The sequence below is a fragment of the Centroberyx gerrardi genome, chromosome 7 (assembly GCF_048128805.1).
Source record: "Centroberyx gerrardi isolate f3 chromosome 7, fCenGer3.hap1.cur.20231027, whole genome shotgun sequence".
Lineage (NCBI taxonomy): Eukaryota > Metazoa > Chordata > Actinopteri > Beryciformes > Berycidae > Centroberyx > Centroberyx gerrardi.
The window spans coordinates 5,900,690-5,921,815 of NC_136003.1; the positions used below are offsets into that span (position 1 = coordinate 5,900,690).

Here is a 21,126-nt window from a genome sequence, read left to right on the forward strand (position 1 = left end):
ATTTACATTACCGATACATACTCCTGCCCACTTGGTGGCGGTAATGCACCAATAAGTTGTTTGCCAACCGACAAACCGAAAAATACACGTACTACAAATCCCAGAATCCTTGGTGTTTACTAAGACGTCATATTTCCTCGCCTCAATTGAATCTTTCCCTCGCACCTTTATGCTTACATTTTCTTACTGTAATTGCAGACGTTTTATAGGAAATTGGATTGCATTGGTTTTCGCAACATGGGTCCCATTGAGGTAATGTTTATTAGACAGTTTTCTGGCATGAATTAAAGGAAACCATTGTCATTTTGGCCTAATATCTAGGCTTTGCTGTTGGCTTAGGTAGCGCACTCACTGCTGTGTTCTTACCAAAAAGTAGTAGCACCCTATACATTTATGTTGTTATAACGTTAATACAGTAGGCCTAAACTCTTAGTTAACCTTACGTTATCTCTTTCTGCTTTGTGCATAATTTGTAGTCTCCAGGGGAAAAACAACCCAGATATGTTGCCGTTCTCTTTTGTATAAAGACCACGATAAGCCAACCTCTGTTCAAAAATCTGCTAGCTTGATTTTACCTAGCTTGTTGGCAAAAGTAGGTACCTGGTATAACATGACTTGAGACATTTTGCAAATTGATAGGGTCTCTTGGTAAATTCGGCAAATAAATGACGTACCAAGCAGCACGTTATTTCAATAAATCTCAGTTTTTATAATTGGTTCAGGCAGCGCGCTATCGCCGGTGTGTTTTGGTTGAAGAGTATTGTGGGAATGCCAGGTGAACCAATTCTAAAAGTTGAACTTCAATAGAAATCTGTTTTTCTTGGTGTATTTGGTGGACGCTAATGATTCGTAAAAGGTCTTAAGTCATGTCCTACCAGATAACTTTGCCAACAAGCAAGAACATATTAAACTGCAGGATTATTTTAATGGAGTTTGCCGTGTCTCCTAGGACGGAAGCTGTAGGGTTACGAGAAAGTTTCAGGGGTTAAAGAGAGGTCAGTGTTACCAACAAAGCTGTGGTTGTATGAGAACTAATTTCTCAAGCTTCTCTGCCGTTGTTATTGTGGTGTGACTGAGTAACAGACAGACAGACAGACTGAGTGTATGAGATATCCAAAGAAAGTGGAGAAGGTAGAGATTGAATGTTCATATGTTAGGGTATGTTTTGGAGTCAGCATCGCCTAGCACTGTGTGGATTGTTGGTCCTTGGTTTACTTCTATAACGCCTATCACAGGAATTGAAATGCTCACACTCAAGAAATACTGAAGCGGCTGCTAGCTGAGACAGCAGTAGGAATTGTAGTGCCTACTTTACCAAGCGGGCACAAATAGGCCCATATGAAGTAGCTCAGCAAGCTGGAGTGACAGGCAGGAGCAAATGCGTCTCTTAAGCTAAGCAGGGACAAATGATTAACAGGGAAAGTGTAGAGAAGTAGAGGCTTCATCGGAAAGAACTGGAACTGGTCCAGGAATGGACTGGAATATGAAGACAATTAGATTCTTTATTGGAGCTTAGACATATTCCTTCAGGATGCCAAGTCCTTCCCAAGATGAATATAGGCTACTTGGTTTACCAAGGTCGATAGACTTGGTTTCCTAAGGTCAGCGTATACTTGATTTCCCAAATTCCAAAGATACACTTGGTGACATATATGTTTTGAAATGCACTACATCAGCAATTGAGAGTAAACAAACAGAAAATAATTCCTTAATTGCCTTGTGCATTTACTTTACACACGAAGATGAACAAATCAGAATTATAGCTGGAAAGAAACAATGTAAGGCAGCTAGGGGAGGGCAGGGGTTGGGATTGCGACATTAACCAATAACTTTAAATAGTTCAATAACAGCAGTTACAACTCATCCTGTGTTCTGGTAAATGTAATGGCATAAGTTACATTTGATCCTGAGTAATGGTTAACATTTTGAAAACATAATGATGTCCTGTTATTTTTGCCTCCTAGCTTCTCCACATGTCCGTCTTCTCCCAGAGTTTCTCTCCCTGCGGTCGCTTCCTGGCAGCCGGCAACAACTACGGCGAGATCGCTCTTTTCAGGTCAGCGGAGGAGTGGGTTCTGAAATAACTGACATCTGAGACAAAATAAAGCAATTTGTCGACTTGTTTTGTCAGTGTTTTACCTATATTGTGGTATGATGACTTGTAAATATATTTACTGTGTTCTAATGTCGACTCGTTCCAGCCTCTCTTCTGCTCTCAGCCCAGAGGCAACTGCACTAAGCCAAAAACCCATCCTAACATTCACCGGTGAGATATTATCTTCAATCTATTTGATAGTCAAGCTTTTGTCTGAAAAATAGATGCCTTGTTTGATTTGTCAGTTTTGATTTGCTCTTTGGTCAGGCAAAGTGTCCAAATTCACCATGTTAAGCCTGACTTTCCCAAAGCGTCTTTGCACTAGACATGTGCCACAGTGACCAACTATTGAATTGCTTATTCAAGAGCCTCTCAATTGACTTTCAGATACAGAGGTTGATGTGTTTTTCAGACTTTGTCCTATCAAACTGTTTGTCCAGAAAGAAGTAAAAGCTATTCTTGTGCTCCACAGTTGTAAACACAAACAGATGAGACAACAAGCAAAACTAAGTGTATCGCTTGCTGATAATGGATCAAACAGAATAATCGATTATTTAGTCACAGCAACTACATTTACCAATACACAGGGTCCTACTGTAAGTGTCTCTTGTGCCATTTTTGGGTTAGCGACTGTGTAGAAACCTAGACCTGGTCCCATGGATCACAGATCATTTTGCTACAAGGATGCATTGGGAAACCAACTCTAGTTTAGTTTTTTTTTTTTAGAGCCTCTCAATTCATACCTCAGTGGGAAAAAATACATGTTTTATCCTAAGTATGTGTGTGAGTTTGGGGTCATTTGAGATGCGGTGTCACCACAGCAGGAAAATGGCCATCAGTCCTAGAGACCAATGTCAAGTCAAAGAACATACTATTTAGTCCAATTTCCACAGAACACAATAAGTACGGGTCAATATCTAAAATTACCACTTTAAGAAGTGTATCTAAATGTAAACTATTTAGCCCTGAAACAAGAACTAGAATAGGGATAACGGGGATGGACATGGACTCAAAACCAAATATATCGCCCCCAACACTGCTACATCATAGGGGAAATGCTGTTGTCTTCTGCATAAAGGAGTTGTTTTTTGTGTTATTCTGTCTCATTTCTTCTTGTCCAACTCGTTTCTCTCTTAGCACATGAAGGGCCGGTCTTTTCTCTTCTCTCCACCGACTCTCACCTCTTCAGCGCCGGTAACGGGGAGGTCAGCGCCTGGAGCTGGGCAGAGCTCATCAAAAAGGTATTGAGGAGTGGGGAACTGTCGGAAAGCTAATGTTAGATTAGAATTTAGTAGGTATTTTCAGTGTAAAAGGGCAGTGGCTTTCAGCAGCTTTTCCACCCTGCCAAGAATACAATTCTGGATTGGGTCTTTTTCCCCTGCATACTATTAAATATGAAGGGGTTGTGATGTGGCCACCACCCATCATACATGTTTCAGTGACACCTCCAGAGGAACCACGACGTTCACTTCCTATGAAAACGGGGGAAAGTAGTCCCTGCTTGTTCAAAACAACACAATATTTAATGTAAATTTGACCAATCTCCTATACAAAACTGTCAGATTTAGCTGTACGCCATTTAAGATTACTTATGATTTAGCTTCAGAGCTGCTGCAAGTTCTCATTTTTTCACTTTTGAGATAACGCTAGTGGCCTACTATCACTCAACATGGTGTGTTGTAAAGTGTTAGCATGGAGCCTACTATCACTCAACATAGTGTACGCTAAAGTGTTAGCATGGGGCCTGCTATCACTCAACTTAGTGCATGTTAAACCTGCAATAAGCGATTTCAGACCCTGTAACCAATCCTGAAACTAACGTGTGCTACGTGGAGATTTCCATGAGACATAATGATATAAACAAACAGCCACACAGCAGCAGCTGTGTTGTTGTTTTCACCTCTTTCCTAAAGCTTGTTGTCAAAGTCGGCCCGAGTAATGGCGAATCGATGAAGCGAGCGAGTAAACGTTTTCAACTAGTAAACTTCACTTGTCATTGTGGGATATGTGACCTTTAGCAGGAGAAAAATGTGGCAAAGTGAGACTGGTAACTGGAGATATTTTTCCGTTTGTACGTTTATTTTAGCCATTAGCCTTTATGCATGGTTTGTCCTTAAGGGCTTCCGTCGCCCAGTAGCTTTGCTGTGTGTGTTTACAAAATGTGTTACGGTTGCTGTCACCCTCTAGTGGTCAGAAAAAATTGCTTAGTGTAGCTTTAAAGTGTTAGCATGGAGCCTACTATCACTCAACATAGTGTATAATAATAATAATAATAATAATAATAATAATAATAATAATAATAATAATAATAATACATTCTATTTATATAGCACTTTCTCATGACTCAAAGCACTTTACAGCTTAAAAACAAAACAGCATTAAAACACCATTTAAAAAGATGTTTTAAGTATACTTAAAACTAACAATGCAATCATAAGTGATATGCTTCTCTAAAAAGGTAAGTCTTGAGAAGAGATTTAAAAGAATCAACACTGTCCGATGCCGTGGGAGGCAGGTTGTTCCAGATGCGAGGGGCAGTAGAGGAAAAGGCTCTGTCTCCCAAGGAGTGGAGCCTTGTCTTGGGGAGAGCCAGAAGTCCATGGCTAGAGGATCGAAGAGAACGAGGAGGACAGTAGGGAGAGATGAGTTCTGATAGGTAGTCTGGAGCAGAGTCGTGCAGGGTCTTGTAGGTGAGGAGCATCACTTTATAGATTATCCTGTAACGTACAGGAAGCCAATGTAGGTCTCTAAGGATTGGAGTGATGTGGTTTCGGGAGGAGGTGGATGTCAGGAGTCGAGCCGCAGAGTTTTGTACTAGTTGCAGTTTGTTGAGGATATGGGAAGGGAGACCAGTGAGGAGCGCATTACAGTAATCCAACCTTGAAGTGATGAAGGCATGGATTAGCCGTTCTGCATCAGCAAATTTGAGATGTGGACGGATCCGGGCTATGTTCCGGAGGTGAAAAAAGGCCAACTGTCTCTTGCGGACTGTATCGGTTGTGGACTTGGAGCCGATGAGGATTATTTCTGTTTTGTCTGAGTTAAGTTTCAAAAAGCTGCTGTGCATCCAGGATTTGATATTCTGCAAACAGTTGTTGAGTGTCTCCATTGTAGCTGAAATGTCAGATGTGGTATGAATGTATATTTGAGTATCATCAGCATACAGGTGGTAATTTAGGCCGTGGTTGTGGATAATTTGTCCGAGGGGGAGCCTGTAGATACTAAAGAGGAGGGGTCCAAGGATGGAGCCCTGCGGAACCCCGTAACTGTGGTTGGTTTTGACTGTTGGCTGTTAACTGTAACAAACTGCAGTCTGTTGCTCAGGTAAGATTTGAACCAGGTCAGTGCAGGGCCAGAGACACCAATAAGGATTTCCAATCGTTCCAGCAGTATGGGATGGTGAACAGTATCAAAAGCAGCACTTAGATCCAACAGAATGAGCATACTGAGGTGACCTGAGTCTGCGGCAATGAGGAGGTCGTTAGTAACTCTGACTAGTGCTGTTTCTGTACTGTGTTTCTTTCTGAAGCCTGACTGGAAAGGGTCAAGGAGCTGATGGGATGCAAGATCATTTTGCAGTTGAGTAGAAACAACATACTCCAATACTTTGCTCAGAAAGGGGAGATTAGTAACGGGCCTATAGTTGGAGGGAGAGTCAGCGTCAAGGCCTGTTTTTTTCAGGACAGGGGTGATAGACCCTGTTTTAAGAGCCTGGGAAACAAGGTCAGAGAGCAGTGAGGAGTTGACAATCTGTGTTATCAGTGGGCAGATCTGGATTTGACCAAGGCAGTAGGGATGTGGTCAAGATGGCAAGTAGTAGAGCGCATACCAGTGATGACTTTGCTAACCTCGGGCACACTAACCGGGTTGAAGTTGGACATTCGGCAGGCAGGAGGCACTGGTGGGAGAAAGATGGCAGGGCCTGGGCAAGGAGACGCCCCTATCTGAGCTGTAATACTGTCAATTTTGTGCAGGAAGAAGGACATAAAGTCATCAGGAGAGATGGAATTAATCAGGATTCCGGCAGGTTTAAGGAGAGAGGAGATGGTGGAGAACAGAACTCTTAGATTATTTCTATTGCACTCAATAACACCAGAATAGAAGACCGTCTGTGCAACTTTTATTAAAACTGGCTGGAGAATACAAGTTTCACCGCCAGACACTCAGAAGATGTAGGGTTATCAATGGAATGGTGTATGCTAAAGTGTTAGCATGGAACGCTGGAGCAAAGGATCTACCAGGGACATATGGATGATTTTGGTGTCTATGTTCTCATCACTGAATCGATAATGGATAGTGTTCCAAAAACTTGATGTATTCCTTTAAGAGAGGGTTTCACTGGGGCGTTCTCCAAACACTTTGACCTTGAATATTTGGATAGATTGTTAGGTTTGGTCCTTGGTTCTAGAAACCTTTGCTGTGTGTTTTGCTCTGCTCTATGTTGTAGCATCAGCTTGGTGTGACATTCCCTTAAAGCCATCCCTTCAGGTTTGGCATTAGGCCACTTCAAGAAGAGCTTTATGTCCACATTTGTTTGATTTTTTTTTCTCCACATTTTTCTCCAGAATACCAAAGCTGTATGGACACGAAGACCCAATTACAAGTGAGAAACAGCGGACAGTGTGTCTGTGTGTATAGTGTTGTGCTTGCTCACTGTATGTCTTTAATGGAGTCTGTTTGTATCATGCCTTCATAGCTGCAGTTTGATGGTTTGTGTGTGCATGTGCCTATGCACAAATGTGTGGGCTTTTAGGGTATGCAGACCACAAAAACGCTCTTTGTTGTCCTTCCCTCCTCAGATCCAGCCTGGAGATCCCAGAGATTAATGCCATGGTTATCAACTCCAGAGTGAGTACAGTCTGGCAAGACATCTGGCCAATCACCCCAGTCATACTGCAGTCGAAAAGATCTAAATTGAGATTTAATAATGTTGATTTGGTCAGATTCTAATAGATCTCTCTCTCTCTCTCTTTTGATTCCCTGTTCCTTTTTTCTTTCCACTCTCGCTTTTGTCTCTTTTGTCTCAGGATAACAGCCTAATAATTGGCGGAGGAGACAACAACATCCACATCATGGATCTGGAGCACGGCACCTTCAAGGTCTTTGAGGCGTTCCATGCAGGGTTCTCACTGGTCATGGAATTCCTGGAATGCCATTGAATTTGGCGAGGTGTAGTCAGAGTATTGATAAATTTTCTGGGGATTTTACAGATGGCTCGCTCTCCAGGAATATAGCAGAATGCGTTTTCAAACTTGTTTCACACAGTCATTGCGTTAAATGGTTTTCAGCCAAACTGGAGTGGAAACCAGACTGAGAAGCAACATTAAGAACGAGGAAGGAGGAGTTTTAGGTCATGGAAGCACTCTGATTCGGTCATGGAATTTTACCTCATGGCCACAGTGGGAGCCCTGCCAATATAATCCTACTGTTTGGAAAGAACGGTTTGGATTTCACAGCTGAAGTTTTGATAGTTCTCTCCTGTTGTCACTGCGTTTAACCCTCTCTCTCGTCTCTCCAGTCGGTTCTGCACGGACACACAGACTACATCCACTGTCTGAGTGTGAGAGAGAGAGAGGCGGAGGTCCTGTCCGGTGGGGAGGACGGCGCTGTGAGGATCTGGGGTGAGTGACGTCCATGTCGGCTGCTCCTGTCAGTCACGGCGTTTGCAGAATGCCAAAGTGCAATAAAAATGGAGTCAAAAGTTCTGTTATTTTCATTTTTTCCTCCCATCCCTCTAGACTGTAGGACGGGCCAGTCTGTTCACTGCATCGAGGTCTACAAATATGAGGTAAGACGTTGTGTCACGTGATGCAATCATAATAGAAAGACTGTTCCGATCATTTGTGATTAGGGATGGGGCGATACATCGAAATTCAGTATTTCACAATACAAAAATGTGACAATACGTATCGTGTGGCAGAAAAATGAATGGTGACATTAGCTCCATTTTATTCTACTGCAGTAATCACAAATGAGACGCTTGCCCATCACAATTTCACAAGCTCTCCATCCAAATTATATTATTTACACTTTGTAATGACATTTTTAAATTGTTTACATTCAAGCAAACCAATGCCACTGCCAAGATTTGTGGCTCATAAACATAATTCAGCACAGTCAGACTTTGTTGTCATTGAACTTTTATTTATTACATTGTATCGTGGTTGTATTGAATCCTGAACCCCATATCGCGTATCGAATCGTATCGTGAGATGAGCATATCGTCCCATCCCTGTATATACAGTATGTGTATAACAAAAGAATGTAAACCAAATCTCAACCTTCTCTCTCCCTCCCCCCCTCCCCCCTCCTGTTGGGGACAAAGAGCTGCGCCCGCCCTCAGTACGGGAAATGGATCAGCTGCCTCACCACTGACTCTGACTGGATGGTAAGAAGCCAGCATCGCATACGCTACTTTCAAGTCCTGTGGGAAAAACCGTCACGACTCTGTGGTTAAAAGCTACGACTTGGAAGTGTTCTTGCATTTTAACTTGCTTAAAGCCATCAAGAAGCCATGATTGAAGTTCTCTGTAGACTTAAGTTGGTCCTGATCAGCTTCTTCACACTTGGCATACATGAACTTAGTGATGATACATTTGAGTTCACAAGCATTACAATGTCAACCAAAAACCCAGCAAGTAGTTGTGTGCTTTTTAAGATGATCTTCTAGTAGTATTTATATCTGAAAGCTGAGGTGAACAGTATTTTCTAGTAGTATTTACATGTGAAAGCTGAGGTGAACAGTATTTTCTAGTAGTATTTACATGTGAAAGCTGAGGTGAACAGTATTTTCTAGTAGTATTTACATGTGAAAGCTGAGGTGAACAGTATTTTCTAGTAGTATTTACATGTGAAAGCTGAGGTGAACAGTATTTTCTTGTAGGAACCTCGTAGTAATGCTGCATTCATGTCCCATGGGAAAGACGGTACCCTTTCCCATGGGACATGAATGCAGCATTACTACTGGTCTCTCCTTCCATCAACGCACCACACCTTCCTACGGGACAATCTGTGAGCATTGTCCTGACTTGTCGAGATCCACTGTCTTTGAAAAGTGGCTCTGAAGTCGTTATCATTTGTGCAGAGCGGCCAACATGGCTGACTGCACTGTGGGAATGTCTGATTTTTCTTATCTATGCAACATGTTATGAATCACCTCCCCACCTTCCTTGTTTCACTTCTTCTTTTCTGTTCCAAGAAAAGGCATCCTTTCCTTTCAAGTCCTTATCGGTGAACGCCTAGTTTTTCTACACCCTCCTCTTTGAAATGTGTGTAAATAAGAATTGGTAAAAAAAAGAAGTGTTTGTTCATAAATGGGAGTGTTTGTCGGTCTCTTCCTGTTTTCCCCAGCTGTGTGGAGGAGGTCCGTCGTTGTCTCTCTGGCATCTTCGCTCCTTGTCCCCCACCTCCATCTTCCCTTTGCGAGGCTGCCAGAGACAAGCAACCTTCTACCAAGACATGGTGAGATCATCAAGTGTGTGTGTGTGTGTGTGTGTGCGTGTGAGAGTTCACCGTGCACCGGTGCATTTCCCCTCCTTTGCCTGGGATATATGATAAACTCTCTCAGGAAGTCAGGGAATATCAGGGAATTTTACAAATTAGTCACTTTACAGGAATATAGCAGAATGTGTTTTCTAACTTGTTTCACACATTCATCGCATTAGATGGCTTTCAGCCCAACTGGAGTGGAAACCAGACTGAAAAACCACATTAACAAACCAAGAAGGAAGAACATTTGTCAGATTTTTCCCTCTGTCTTTCTCCACCCTATGCTGTAGATCCTGACGGTAGGCGAAGGCCAGTGCGTGTCCCACTGTCTTCTGGGCGGAGAGGTTAAAGCTCAGATCCCCTGTACGCCACAGTCGCTCAACACGCTGGCGCTCAACACCAACAGCACTGAACACCGGGTGAGGCAGCAAACACACCACATACTGCAACCCAGGGCTGCATGAAGTGAAGGTTTGACCATGAAAGGAATATACCAAGTTTTTGGTAGTTTGTCGGTCAACCATGTGTCCCTGGTAGATCATTGGCTCTGGTGCTCCATGCGAATACTTTAGCATACACTATGTTGACTGATAGTAGCTCCATGCTAACGCTTTAGCACACTATGTTGAGTGATAGTAGGCTCCATGCTAACGCTTTAGCATACACTATGTTGAGTGATAGTAGGCTCCATGCTAACGCTTCAGCATACACTATGTTGAGTGACAGTAGGCTCCATGCTAACACTTTAGCATACACCATGTTGAGTGACAGTAGGCTCCATGCTAACACTTTAGCATACACTATGTTGAGTGATAGTAGGCTCCATGCTAACGCTTCAGCATACACTATGTTGAGTGACAGTAGGCTCCATGCTAACACTTTAGCATACACCATGTTGAGTGACAGTAGGCTCCATGCTAGCACTTTAGTATATACACTATGTTGAGTGATAGTATGCTCGATGCTAACACTTTAGCATACACCATGTTGACTGATAGGCTCCATGCTAACACGTCAGTATACACCAAGACCAAGTGTAAATGCAAGTAAATGAAAATAAGTATGGTCATTTTTCTTTTGCAGGTGCTGACAGTTGGAGGCAGCAGTAACCATATAGATGTATTCACCAACCTGTCCTACAGAGCATTTTCTCTAAGCTTCTGAACACTGACACACACACACACACACACACCACACTCACACTGAGTGAATGATGTTTTAAAGCTGTTCGAATATGATGAAACAGGTGAATGATGAACACGTACTGTTTGTAGTCTTATAGATGGAGCCCTGAATGCAGTTTTCTAAGTTGTTAGTTGTTTTGCAGATGTTAGAACTCAAGCATTCCAGGATTCAGTATCATGTAGTTTTATGACAATAAAATATTTTTTTCATATGTGTTTCATGTCCATAGAAACTTGAGTTAGCATTTATCCATTCAAGTTACCTAATTGTCATTTTTATCTAAAGATAGTTTTTAACTAGACAAAACATTTGGCTCTCCATTCTATCTGACTGATTTTAATTTAGGAATGAAAGGTTTGTTCAATAATTACCATACATTCTAGATATATGTTTAATATGCTTATTACAGCCCTGTTGTTGATGTTGAGCAACAAGGAAGAAAACGAGAGGGCGTGGTCTGGACGTGACTGATGCTGCATTCAAGTTACATGAGAAAGATGGTAGATACTAGCTTCCTACTTGAAAATGCATCACATCAGCTTTCAGGTAGTAAACATTACGAGGAAATATTCACCTCAGGTGGAAAATACTACTTGGGAACTACTTGGGGGCAGGAAATGACATACCCATTTCAGTTAAAACCAACAAAATGAACGATTTTCATCACGTAATTCATTTTGTAATACCAACTCGTAAAAAGCCATGGCAGGACACAACTACTCCAATGATGTTTGGTTTGTGGTTGATATTGTCATGTTTATTTTGTCGTAAAACATGAACTCAAAGTGCATGTGTGTTTGTGAAAAAAGTTTTGGATTATTCGTTGCTTTTGACTGAAGTTGTCTCAAGGTTGTTCCCATATGACCTGAACGCAGCATCAGATGATGTGAGTTAGTCATCAACAGCAGCGTTGCTCAGCCAGTCAGGTGTGGTCGGAGACGTTGGGCTAAGGAATTCCGACCCGAGAGTTCAACTTTCGGACTTTCCCGGGACAAAACAACCACCACGTATCTGTAAAACGACACGACCCACCGACTGAGCACCGTATGACCATGGCAAGTACCATGCACTGACTGGTTCAAAGTTTCGCTGGAGTGAGAAGTTTCGCTTGCTAACACCCGACGTCGTAGTGTATAGAGCATATCAATGGCAGGCCAGGGTCAGGGCTAGTCCCGATCTGTTCCCGATACGTGCCGTTCTCTCTGTATGGCGAGACCGTCACGCCTAACTGGATTTAAAAATTCTGGAAGTGTAATGTTGCCTTGCTTATCCTCAAAGGTACATACCGTGTCTAACATGACTTGGCAAACCTTTACGAGTCGTTAGGGTCTTTTGGTATATTTGGCTTCTAGTTAGATGATCCACCAAGTACCTAGGACTACAGTTCAGTGAAATCTGTTTTGATAACTGGTTCACACAGTTCATTACCGCCAACTGAGGCATATTTTTGGTGGATAAAATTGTGTGAATAATAGGCGTACCAGATGTATGTAAACTGTATTAACATAAGTAAGGTTAGTACTGGGTGTATGCCGAATTGAAGAGTGGCTCCTAACGATTCGCAAAAGCTATTTAAGTCATGCTATACACCTCTGCAGATAAGAAATTTCAACATTAAATTGTCAGATTTTTTTAATGGAGTTTGGCGTGACGTTCTCTCCATACGCCAGGGACGTATCGGGCTAGGTCAGTGCTAGTTAGCTGTTGCTACAATGAGATGTCCATCCAAAGGACAGAAGCCTAGTTACTTAAACAACTTAAGCTAGTTTAGCGGGTAACAATACCCAACTTTAAACTACTACTAGACCAAGCCAAGCTAGCAAAGGTTAGTCTCGATGCAGCGGTTAAACCATAGACGACATTTAATGACAAGGTGCTGTTGAAACGGAGGTAACCTTACAGGTATCCTATGCATATGTTGATATTTTCCTGGTTACCTCTAGCCCCCGGTATGCGGGGTTCTCACGTTTGGAGAGATTGTTAGGCCAAACAAAATGAAGAAACTGGCACTTTTGAATGCTGCTCACATCGGCAAGTGCACGTAAGTAACCTCATAAAAGATGACTCAAGAATTTTCTGGATCGGTAGGCACCACTCTTCAGTTCGGTTAGCTTGGTTAATCCACCAAGCAGCACTCATCTAAATAATGGAAAGAACAAACAACTTTTAGTATTGGGTGGCCTGTTAGTCACCGAGTTGTAAATATCGTTACAACGCTGAGGGCGGTAGCGAGCAGTATAAACCAAAAGTAAAAGTTGATGTTTTTTATTGAAACAAGCACAGCTTGGTGGATTCTATGGACGCCGAATCGAAGAGTGATCACTATCGATTTAGGAGTCATATCGTATGGGGTATGTACCTTTGCTGATAAACAAGGTCACATTAACTTGCCGGATTTTTGAACGGAGTTTGGTGTTGCATATTCTCTATGCAAGAGAGAATGTATCGAGGCAAGATTAGCTCGTTTAGCAGCCTCTTGGATTATTTGCAAAGGCAGAGCTCTTTCCTGTTTTCATGGAAAATTTTTGTACTGTCAGTTACCATCACTTTTTTTTTTTTGCTTCTCTAATTTAGTGCCAGTCAGGGACAGGCGACGACAACTAGACAATCTGACTGAGAGAGAGAGTTTAGCTAGCTACGTTATATCTTCTCTAAACGTCACATCAGCTCATGTTAAGGCAAAGTTACTAATAGTTACTGTTAAGATTGTCTCTGTATTCAGACTCTGCTCTGGCTGATTTATCTGTCAGCTTCCAGATTTCTGTTACCTGCACATTACTGGTGGCTGAGCTAAGATGGGTGGGTGTTCATTTAGACCCATGTAATGATGGGGGGTGGAGGGGGGTTAGGGTGTATACAGCATAAAGCAGGATGGGGAAGTTATATTTAGTGACTCAGCTGTTGTTTGAGCAGCGCTGAGGGAGGGAGGGGCACACTGCAATAAGGCAGTTAGGACTCAAGAATTACTACACAACAATCACAGTGGTGAATTGCCTGACTGACATGATTTGTTCTAACCTAGTGTTCTTCCCTTTCTTTGCTTAGTACCGTTTAAACCTGGACTAAAGCAGCAAGAAACAAGGGAACCTCTTCATATAATGAAACAGGGAACAGTTGTCTTCTTGCCCAGCCATCAGAGGAGAGGAAGTGAAATCGAGGGATCAACTTAAGACACCTCATCGGACCACTACCTAACCGCAGCGTAAAAGAGAACGCCTTACTTTGCCATCTCTGGGATCTCAGTTCTTGCAGAAGTGACTGGAGTTGGAACAAATAATGAGTGAGCAGTCAAGGAGTTGAGCCCAGTAACTGGATTTATTAGCCTGTATTGGGTCCATCCATCCATTTTAATGTGACTGTCACAGCAACAACCACAAAACGCCAGTCCTCCTATCCTTCTTATCCTCCTGTCTTACTTGCAATTTTCAATGCTTGAGTGCATATACCTGTGTGAAGAGGTTCATCACTGCTAAGTAACAGGGAAAAGTCCACTGCCATCCAATGCGGGAAACTGACTGCAGCCAAAGGAGAAGGGGAGAGAATGCACACACTGTACTAATGGCAACAGAACTGTGAATACAATCAATGAGTCGTAACATTTGGATGTCATGAGCTGGGAATCCCCTACTGGAGTGTTATTGGGCGGAACTGGAACTAAGGTGGGACCGCATGGCCTTAGCCGTTAAGCATGAATCATAAATGCCAAGTGCACCGGAAACGCTCCATATTCTACCGGCCACTCTTGCACTTTGAAACCCAAAGAGAATGATGTGAACAGTAAATCTGGAACTCAAGGGATAGACCAAATCTGAAAACTGGGAAAATCAACTGGAAATGTCATTGTATCGGTTTGGCAATGCCTGTGTTTTTTGGACAAAATCTTGCGCTACTCTGAACTGGTAGCGTTTCGAGGGAAAATAAAAGCAAGTATTGTACTGGGAACGTTTGGACCATCGCCTCCTGTGGAACTGGGTTTACTGGGAAAATAAGTAGAGACTGTCCACAGCAGCTGTAGCAAAATGGCGGGAAAGGACTACAATCATCTCTTTAAGCTGCTCATCATCGGAGACTCCAGTTAGTGCATTTTGACTTCCCCTTCCCCACATTTTAAGATTAAGCTGCAGTCAAAGCCTTTTACATGCTGCTTCTTCATTTTGTTTTGTTAAGTTTCGTTCTGACAAGTTGCTACCAGTTCACCCAAAACAGGATTCAGCAGATTATTCAGGGATGTGATCAGTCAGGTTTTTTTTTTTTTCAGGATATCAGCTTTTTTTTTTTGCTAATTTATTTCTAGTAGTTATTTTAGTCTTTGCCATTACTTCCTGCTTTGTTTCACTGTCCTGATCCTACCCTTATTATTCAAGCAGTCGGCAGGTACAAGTTACTACACTGCTGGAAGGAGGCTGTCATGCAGGATGGGCTGGTCTTTGCTTGCTGAATGTCAACTTTTAAACATAACTGGTTTGCCCGTTCCTGATTGGCTACATTAATTTCCTTACAGCGAGTTAATCTTGTCGTTCTGATCTCCCCGTCTCAGATGTAGGGAAAAGCAGCCTTCTACTCCGCTTTGCAGATAACTCCTTCTCTGGTGAGTTCATACAGCTCTGTGTAGGTCACCTGGCAGGTAATGGTAAAGTTAGGTGTGCATCTATACCAGGCTAAAATTGAATTCTATACTGAGAGCTACATGCACAAATCAAAGCAAATGGATTCTCTGCCTTTTCCACACATAGAATGTTAAATGAGTAATGGAGAAGATCAATCATTTTTGTCCAGTGACCCCCAAACTAATGATTTAAGGTATTGTATTGTTCAGTAAAAGTAAGAAATCACATCAGTACTTGGTATTCTACTTGAGATTTACTACTAGAAATAGTGGCAGTGGATAACATCAATATATCATTGTCAAATTAACTGATACCTCGGTATAGTTACCGTCAACAAATGAGAGCATGGTGGAGACAATTGGTAACCTCAATATCACACCAGTGGTATTGTTAGTGCTAGTGTTTCTCTAAATTAAGACTACATTTCCCATAAACCCTGTTGCTTCTTATCACAAATAGGATCTTTGCTTCTTCAGAGGTTTTCTCTTTGGCTTCACCGAAGAGGATAAACATGTTGGAAGTGATTTTTCCATCAGCCTTTCAAGTGTGCACCACTAGCTATTAACATTATGGAAGAATAAATACACAGAAATGCAAAGATGTGTATAGGAATAAAGCTGCATTCAGGTCATATGGGAATAACCGTTGGAATGACTTGATGGTTCAAAGTAACAACTTGGAAGTGTTCAAACCCGACAGAAGCCGCCAAGACGCCATGTTTGTAGTTTTCTGTAGACTTTGGTTGATCCTGATTAGCTCTTTCACACTGAACACGTTTGCAATTAGTGATGATGCATTTGAGTTCATGTTTTACAGCAAAACGTTGAAATGTCAACCACAAAGAAAAATCCAGAAAGTAGTTGTCCTGCCATTGCTTTTTAAGAGTTATCACAAATGGTTTTATTTGAAATTTTTGATTTTGAATATATCATTCCCTGCACTTAACTGCAGGTATTGCCAGACATTGTCAGAATTCAGGAAGTTGGGGTTTACTGTATTTACCATCTGAAAGCTGAGGTGAACAGTATTTTCTAGTAGTATTTACATGTGAAAGCTGAGGTGAACAGTATTTTCCAGTAGTATTTACATGTGAAAGCTGAGGTGAACAGTATTTTCCAGTAGTATTTACATGTGAAAGCTGAGGTGAATAATATTTTCTAGTAGTATTTGCCACCTGAAAGCTGATGCAGCGTTCATGTCATGTCAGATTTCCTGTAAATATGAGCTGCCACCTTCGAAAAGCCGTTCACCTCAGCCTCTTAGTGGTACTTACAAGTAGGATGTGGGGATGTTTTTGTCGGCTTTGATATCAGATTATATAATCAAAATGATCAGCTATATTCACACCAATACAATCAACTCGACTTACAAAAAGCAAGCGATATCGCCTGCAGTTCGTTTTATGTTTGTTAAATTCACAAATACAAACTGATCTTGGATGCGGCCATTCCAACGAGTTTACTTCCAAGTTGTAGCTACAAGATGTCATCAAATTCTTCTGCTTCTTCCACTACGATGTGAATGGTATTTTCACATCGGAAGCTCGTATCCACTGTCTTTCCCATGGGGTGTGAATGCAGCATTATGTACAGGTCATGTGCAGTGAATGGGTGTATGTACTCTCTGCAGGACACCTTGCTTTTTCTAATTGTCCCCTGGTCTTCTGCAGGCAGCTACATCACTACCATCGGTGTTGACTTCAAGATCCGCACGGTGGACATCGACGGGGAGCGGGTCAAACTGCAGATCTGGGACACAGCGGGCCAGGAGAGATTCCGCACCATCACATCCACGTAATGATCCCCAAATGAATCCCCAGTGTCTTATGTACAGGAATTATATGCACAGTTCGTATCAAAAGATCTCATTTTCTAGTCGTTAGTCTGAAAGTAGCAAGTAGTCTTGTTTTTCTTTATTCAATAGTACATAAAGTAAAAAATGGGTTGTGCATGAGATTTAGTGGTAAAATGTTTACATGCCTTCACCTGGTCAGTTTCTCAGAACATCATGGGAGTCTTAGAGATGTGTTCCAGACAGTGGGAGTGAAGGAATTTCTTAAATTGTCTCCAGTCGTGGAGTATCAGGAAATTAACTATTAAAAGTTGCTCCTTTAATAGGAATGAAGTTGAATAAGCTATATTTTACAGCTTGCTTCACACATTCAATGCATTAGGTGGAGAAGATGACTATCAGCTAAGTTTTACATTCAGTGGCAACTCTGCTTCTTTTAACAGCAAGGCCAGCTAGAATGTCAGGGCCAGGGTCAACTCAAAATGAAGAAACCAGACAATTTTACCAGACTATTTAACCCTTTGAAGCCTTTCTGAGCTGAAAAATAATGCTAATATATTTCTTTGCACATTACAGGCTTGCTTCCTTGTTTGTTCAAGTCTAGATGACTAAACATAAAGCTGTGGTATCTTCATTTTCCCAGGTACTACAGAAACACCCACGGTGTCATCATTGTTTACGACGTGACGAATCCAGAGTCCTTTGTAAATGTTAAGAGGTGGTTAAATGAAATCTCCCAGAACTGTGACAGCGTCTGCAAGATCCTAGGTGAGTCTCATTGAATTGATGTTTTGGAAAGGTTCATCCAATCTTTTAAATGAATTGATTGGTTAGTTATTACAGCGTCTCCCCTATAATTGTTTTGTAGCAGGAGGGGATTGGCCACATTAGTTCTTATTTGGATGATTAACACTGTGATATAAGGATCAATTCTAAGCATTTGCCCCATTTGCTTATTAGGATGAAAAAGACTGGAGGATGGCTTTTTTTTGGTTCATATTTTAGTAGTCTTTGGAGTAGAACTGTTGAAAGTTTGGAGGGTGTTGTAATTGGGTTAGGGTATGGGAATATGTGTCTGCAATAACCTGTCTTGAAAGGGCAGAAATAAGGAAGTCTTTTTTTCCTTGCATCCCTCAGTGGGAAACAAGAACGATGACCCAGCCAGGAAGCAGGTGGACACCCAGGATGCGTTCCGTTTTGGGGAGTCGGTGGGGGTTCGGGTGTTCGAGACCAGCGCCAAAGAGAACATCAATGTGGAAGAGGTAACAAAAAAAAATGCACCAGTCGCTTTTTACACTAGCCATGCAATATTGTATAAATTCATAAATTAATTTAGATGTATGTTTTAAAAAACATAGAATAACAACAACAAAGAATAACTAAATCCCAAATCTGTGTAAAGCCTGACATCTAATGGTAAAAAGTATGCTACTGAAATTTGCCATCTGCTATTGCTATATTTATATCTGCTGCTGATCTTTGGTTCCAGGTGATGTCACCACCTCTTTAATGATTAAACACAACTTTTGGAAGTTGGCATTGCCTGTATATATTTTCCATTTAGCCTGTAGCAAGCTATAGATTCACATATTTTTATTCTCATTTGGTATATGATGCATATATCTTGATAGTTTTATATATTTAATTTGAAAATTCTTGTATATTTTCATATCCAGGGATACAAACACATAGGGGTGACAATATTGTGTATATTTTTCAGTCATTTCTTTCTCTCGGTATGTTCTACTCTTGTTATTTTGCACTCTACAGATATGCCGTAATTAAAGGGTAACTTCGGTATTTTTCAACCTGGACCCTATTTTCCCAACTTTTTGTGTCTAAGTAACTAATGGGGACAACAATTTTTGAAATTGGTCCAGTATTGAGCGAGATCGCATCAGCCGGCTGCCGCGAAACGAGCTGCAATGTATCCGGTCTGTGTATAACTTCCTGCAACAACTCAACTCTCGCGAGACTTGAGCGAGACTTGGTTACACACAGACCGATCAAGCGAAAGGTAAAGAAAAACGTTTCATTTCTCTGTAGGGTCCTTTCCATAATGTTGTCAGACACTTATAATAACAATCTGAGCCTGTCAGTGGCAAAAACAAGCACTTTTAGTGGACGTACATTGACGGTGCGATTTGCCCCGTCAGATTACATTGCAGCCCGTTTCGCGGCTGCCGGCCGAAGCGATCTCACTCAATACTGGACCAGTTTCAAAAATTGTTGTCCCCTTTAGTCACTTAGACACAAAAAGATGGGGAAATAGGGTCCAGGTTGAAAAATACCGAAGTTACCCTTTAATATATTTTCATACTTTTCATTCATATACTGTAGTTCAACTTAATACATTCTTGTGCTTTTTGCCTCACCTGCCAAGGCTGGTAAACTAAAAAAATGTACCTGCAAACAATTTTTACCGGCCAAAAACAGTGGTCATTAGGGACAAAGTTTGAGAACAGGCATAGACTATATCAGTGATTCTCAACCTTTTTCATATGAAGGACCCGTAATTTAGTCCACATTAGGGCCACGTACCCCCATTTGATGAGTTTTTGCCTCTCTGATCCAAATCTGAGAATATTTTTTATTGATAGATATGATTTTGTCCAGAATTCCATGACTATCGGTATTGTAGGTAGAGAGATAACAGTGAAACTATGATCAAAACAGTCATTCTTCTACATTCTCAAATTGTGTTCACTTCTTGTAAATGAAATAATGGTGAAGTTTAACAACTCAGTTTGCTGGGGACCCTCTGGAACCCCCTCAAGGACCCCTGGTGGTCCCCGGACCCCAGGTTGAGAACCACTGGACTATATAACAGGCATTCACATGTTGAAAAAGTTAGCAGCCAGTGTTACGGTGACCGTTGTCGTTTCATCCACCAAAGATTTTACTGGCATTTGGTGCCTGGTGGGTGGTAATTTCAGTTCTGTTTTCTTATGTACAATTAGGTTTTCAGGTGTTGTCGTTTGTTTCTCCACTCAGATGTTCATGGCCTTCACCCACATGGTCCTGCGGGCCAAGAAGCAGAGCCAGAACCAAGCCGAGAGAGAACGAGAGCGGGAGAAGGACACCGTCCACATCAACGCCCAGCGGGACCGAGACCGCAGGAAGAGAGGGAAGAAGTGCTGCTGAGATAACGCAGGACGCCAAACCCACTTTCGCTTACATAAAAACATCGGGAAACAAGATGGGGAAAACTGTGCCTTTGGTGATTAGTTTTAAATTTCAGACGAATGTTCCAAAATAATACGGTTCACAATTCGCGAAGCCAAGATACGACACCAAAAGTCCTAGAGGCCAGGACTCGCTTTTGGTCATGAATGTAATCGCCAAGGCCATGGGATTCAAAGTGGTTCACAGTCTGTCGGCACTGACTGCATGTAGAATGCCTGGAGGTTACGCGAGTTAACTTTGCACTGAGAGAGAGGACAGTAAACCACTTATGTGCCGATTTTTGTTTTTTTTAGCGTTTTGTTTTTTTTACAGTACAAGTATTGTTTTATCATTCGAAGGGAATTGGTGTCAAAGTGTCAAAACTGTTAACTTAACCCTAACTTAGAAAAGACACTAACAGACTTGAAGGGTCACTCTCCTGACTACAAGCTTCTGTATGCCTTGTTTCATTTTAAACATGGTCAGTAATCCAAGACTAGGCTTAATTGACACAATAACAGCCCAAACAGTGATTAGTGAGTGTTGTCCGTTTTGTTTTTTTTAATGTAAATGTCTGTTGCGTAGCAAACAAATGTGTCCAACTTCAAATAAACAAAGCAATAAATCCAGAACGTCTGTTGTCTGTATCGCATATAACTTCTAATCTCATGTCATGTCCAACTGTAATGTGATTGTATCCTCAGGAAATCATCCTGACTACTGAGACGTCACATATGAAAGTTCAAGGAAAAACTTATGTTTCTGGCTATGGGAGACGGTGATGAGTCATAACTG

The 21,126-nt window shown here is 41.7% G+C and overlaps 2 protein-coding genes across 3 annotated transcripts; both read left to right on the top strand.

Moving 5' to 3' along the window:
• Positions 1 to 121: 121 nt before the first annotated feature.
• thoc6 (THO complex 6) lies at positions 122 to 10,977 on the top strand. Its single transcript, XM_071909873.2, has 13 exons — positions 122 to 252; positions 1,965 to 2,056; positions 2,202 to 2,266; positions 3,233 to 3,336; positions 6,661 to 6,698; positions 6,895 to 6,943; positions 7,123 to 7,194; positions 7,614 to 7,716; positions 7,834 to 7,883; positions 8,421 to 8,483; positions 9,446 to 9,556; positions 9,874 to 10,002; positions 10,667 to 10,977. Exons 1-13 carry the CDS (start codon positions 238 to 240, stop codon positions 10,745 to 10,747), a joined length of 972 nt encoding a protein of 323 aa, XP_071765974.1. The 5' UTR covers positions 122 to 237; the 3' UTR covers positions 10,748 to 10,977.
• A 697-nt stretch (positions 10,978 to 11,674) lies between these two features.
• Positions 11,675 to 20,963, top strand: LOC139919972 (ras-related protein Rab-35). 2 transcript variants are annotated; one of them, XM_071909863.2, is made up of 7 exons: positions 11,675 to 11,823; positions 13,814 to 14,842; positions 15,306 to 15,356; positions 17,045 to 17,168; positions 17,810 to 17,934; positions 18,304 to 18,428; positions 20,161 to 20,963. In XM_071909863.2, exons 2-7 carry the CDS (start codon positions 14,788 to 14,790, stop codon positions 20,308 to 20,310), a joined length of 630 nt encoding a protein of 209 aa, XP_071765964.2. In that variant the 5' UTR covers positions 11,675 to 11,823; positions 13,814 to 14,787; the 3' UTR covers positions 20,311 to 20,963. The 2 variants fall into 2 exon arrangements, with proteins under 2 accessions (XP_071765964.2, XP_078140611.1); XM_078284485.1 differs by lacking the exon at positions 11,675 to 11,823 and adding an exon at positions 13,100 to 13,119.
• Positions 20,964 to 21,126: the final 163 nt, after the last annotated feature.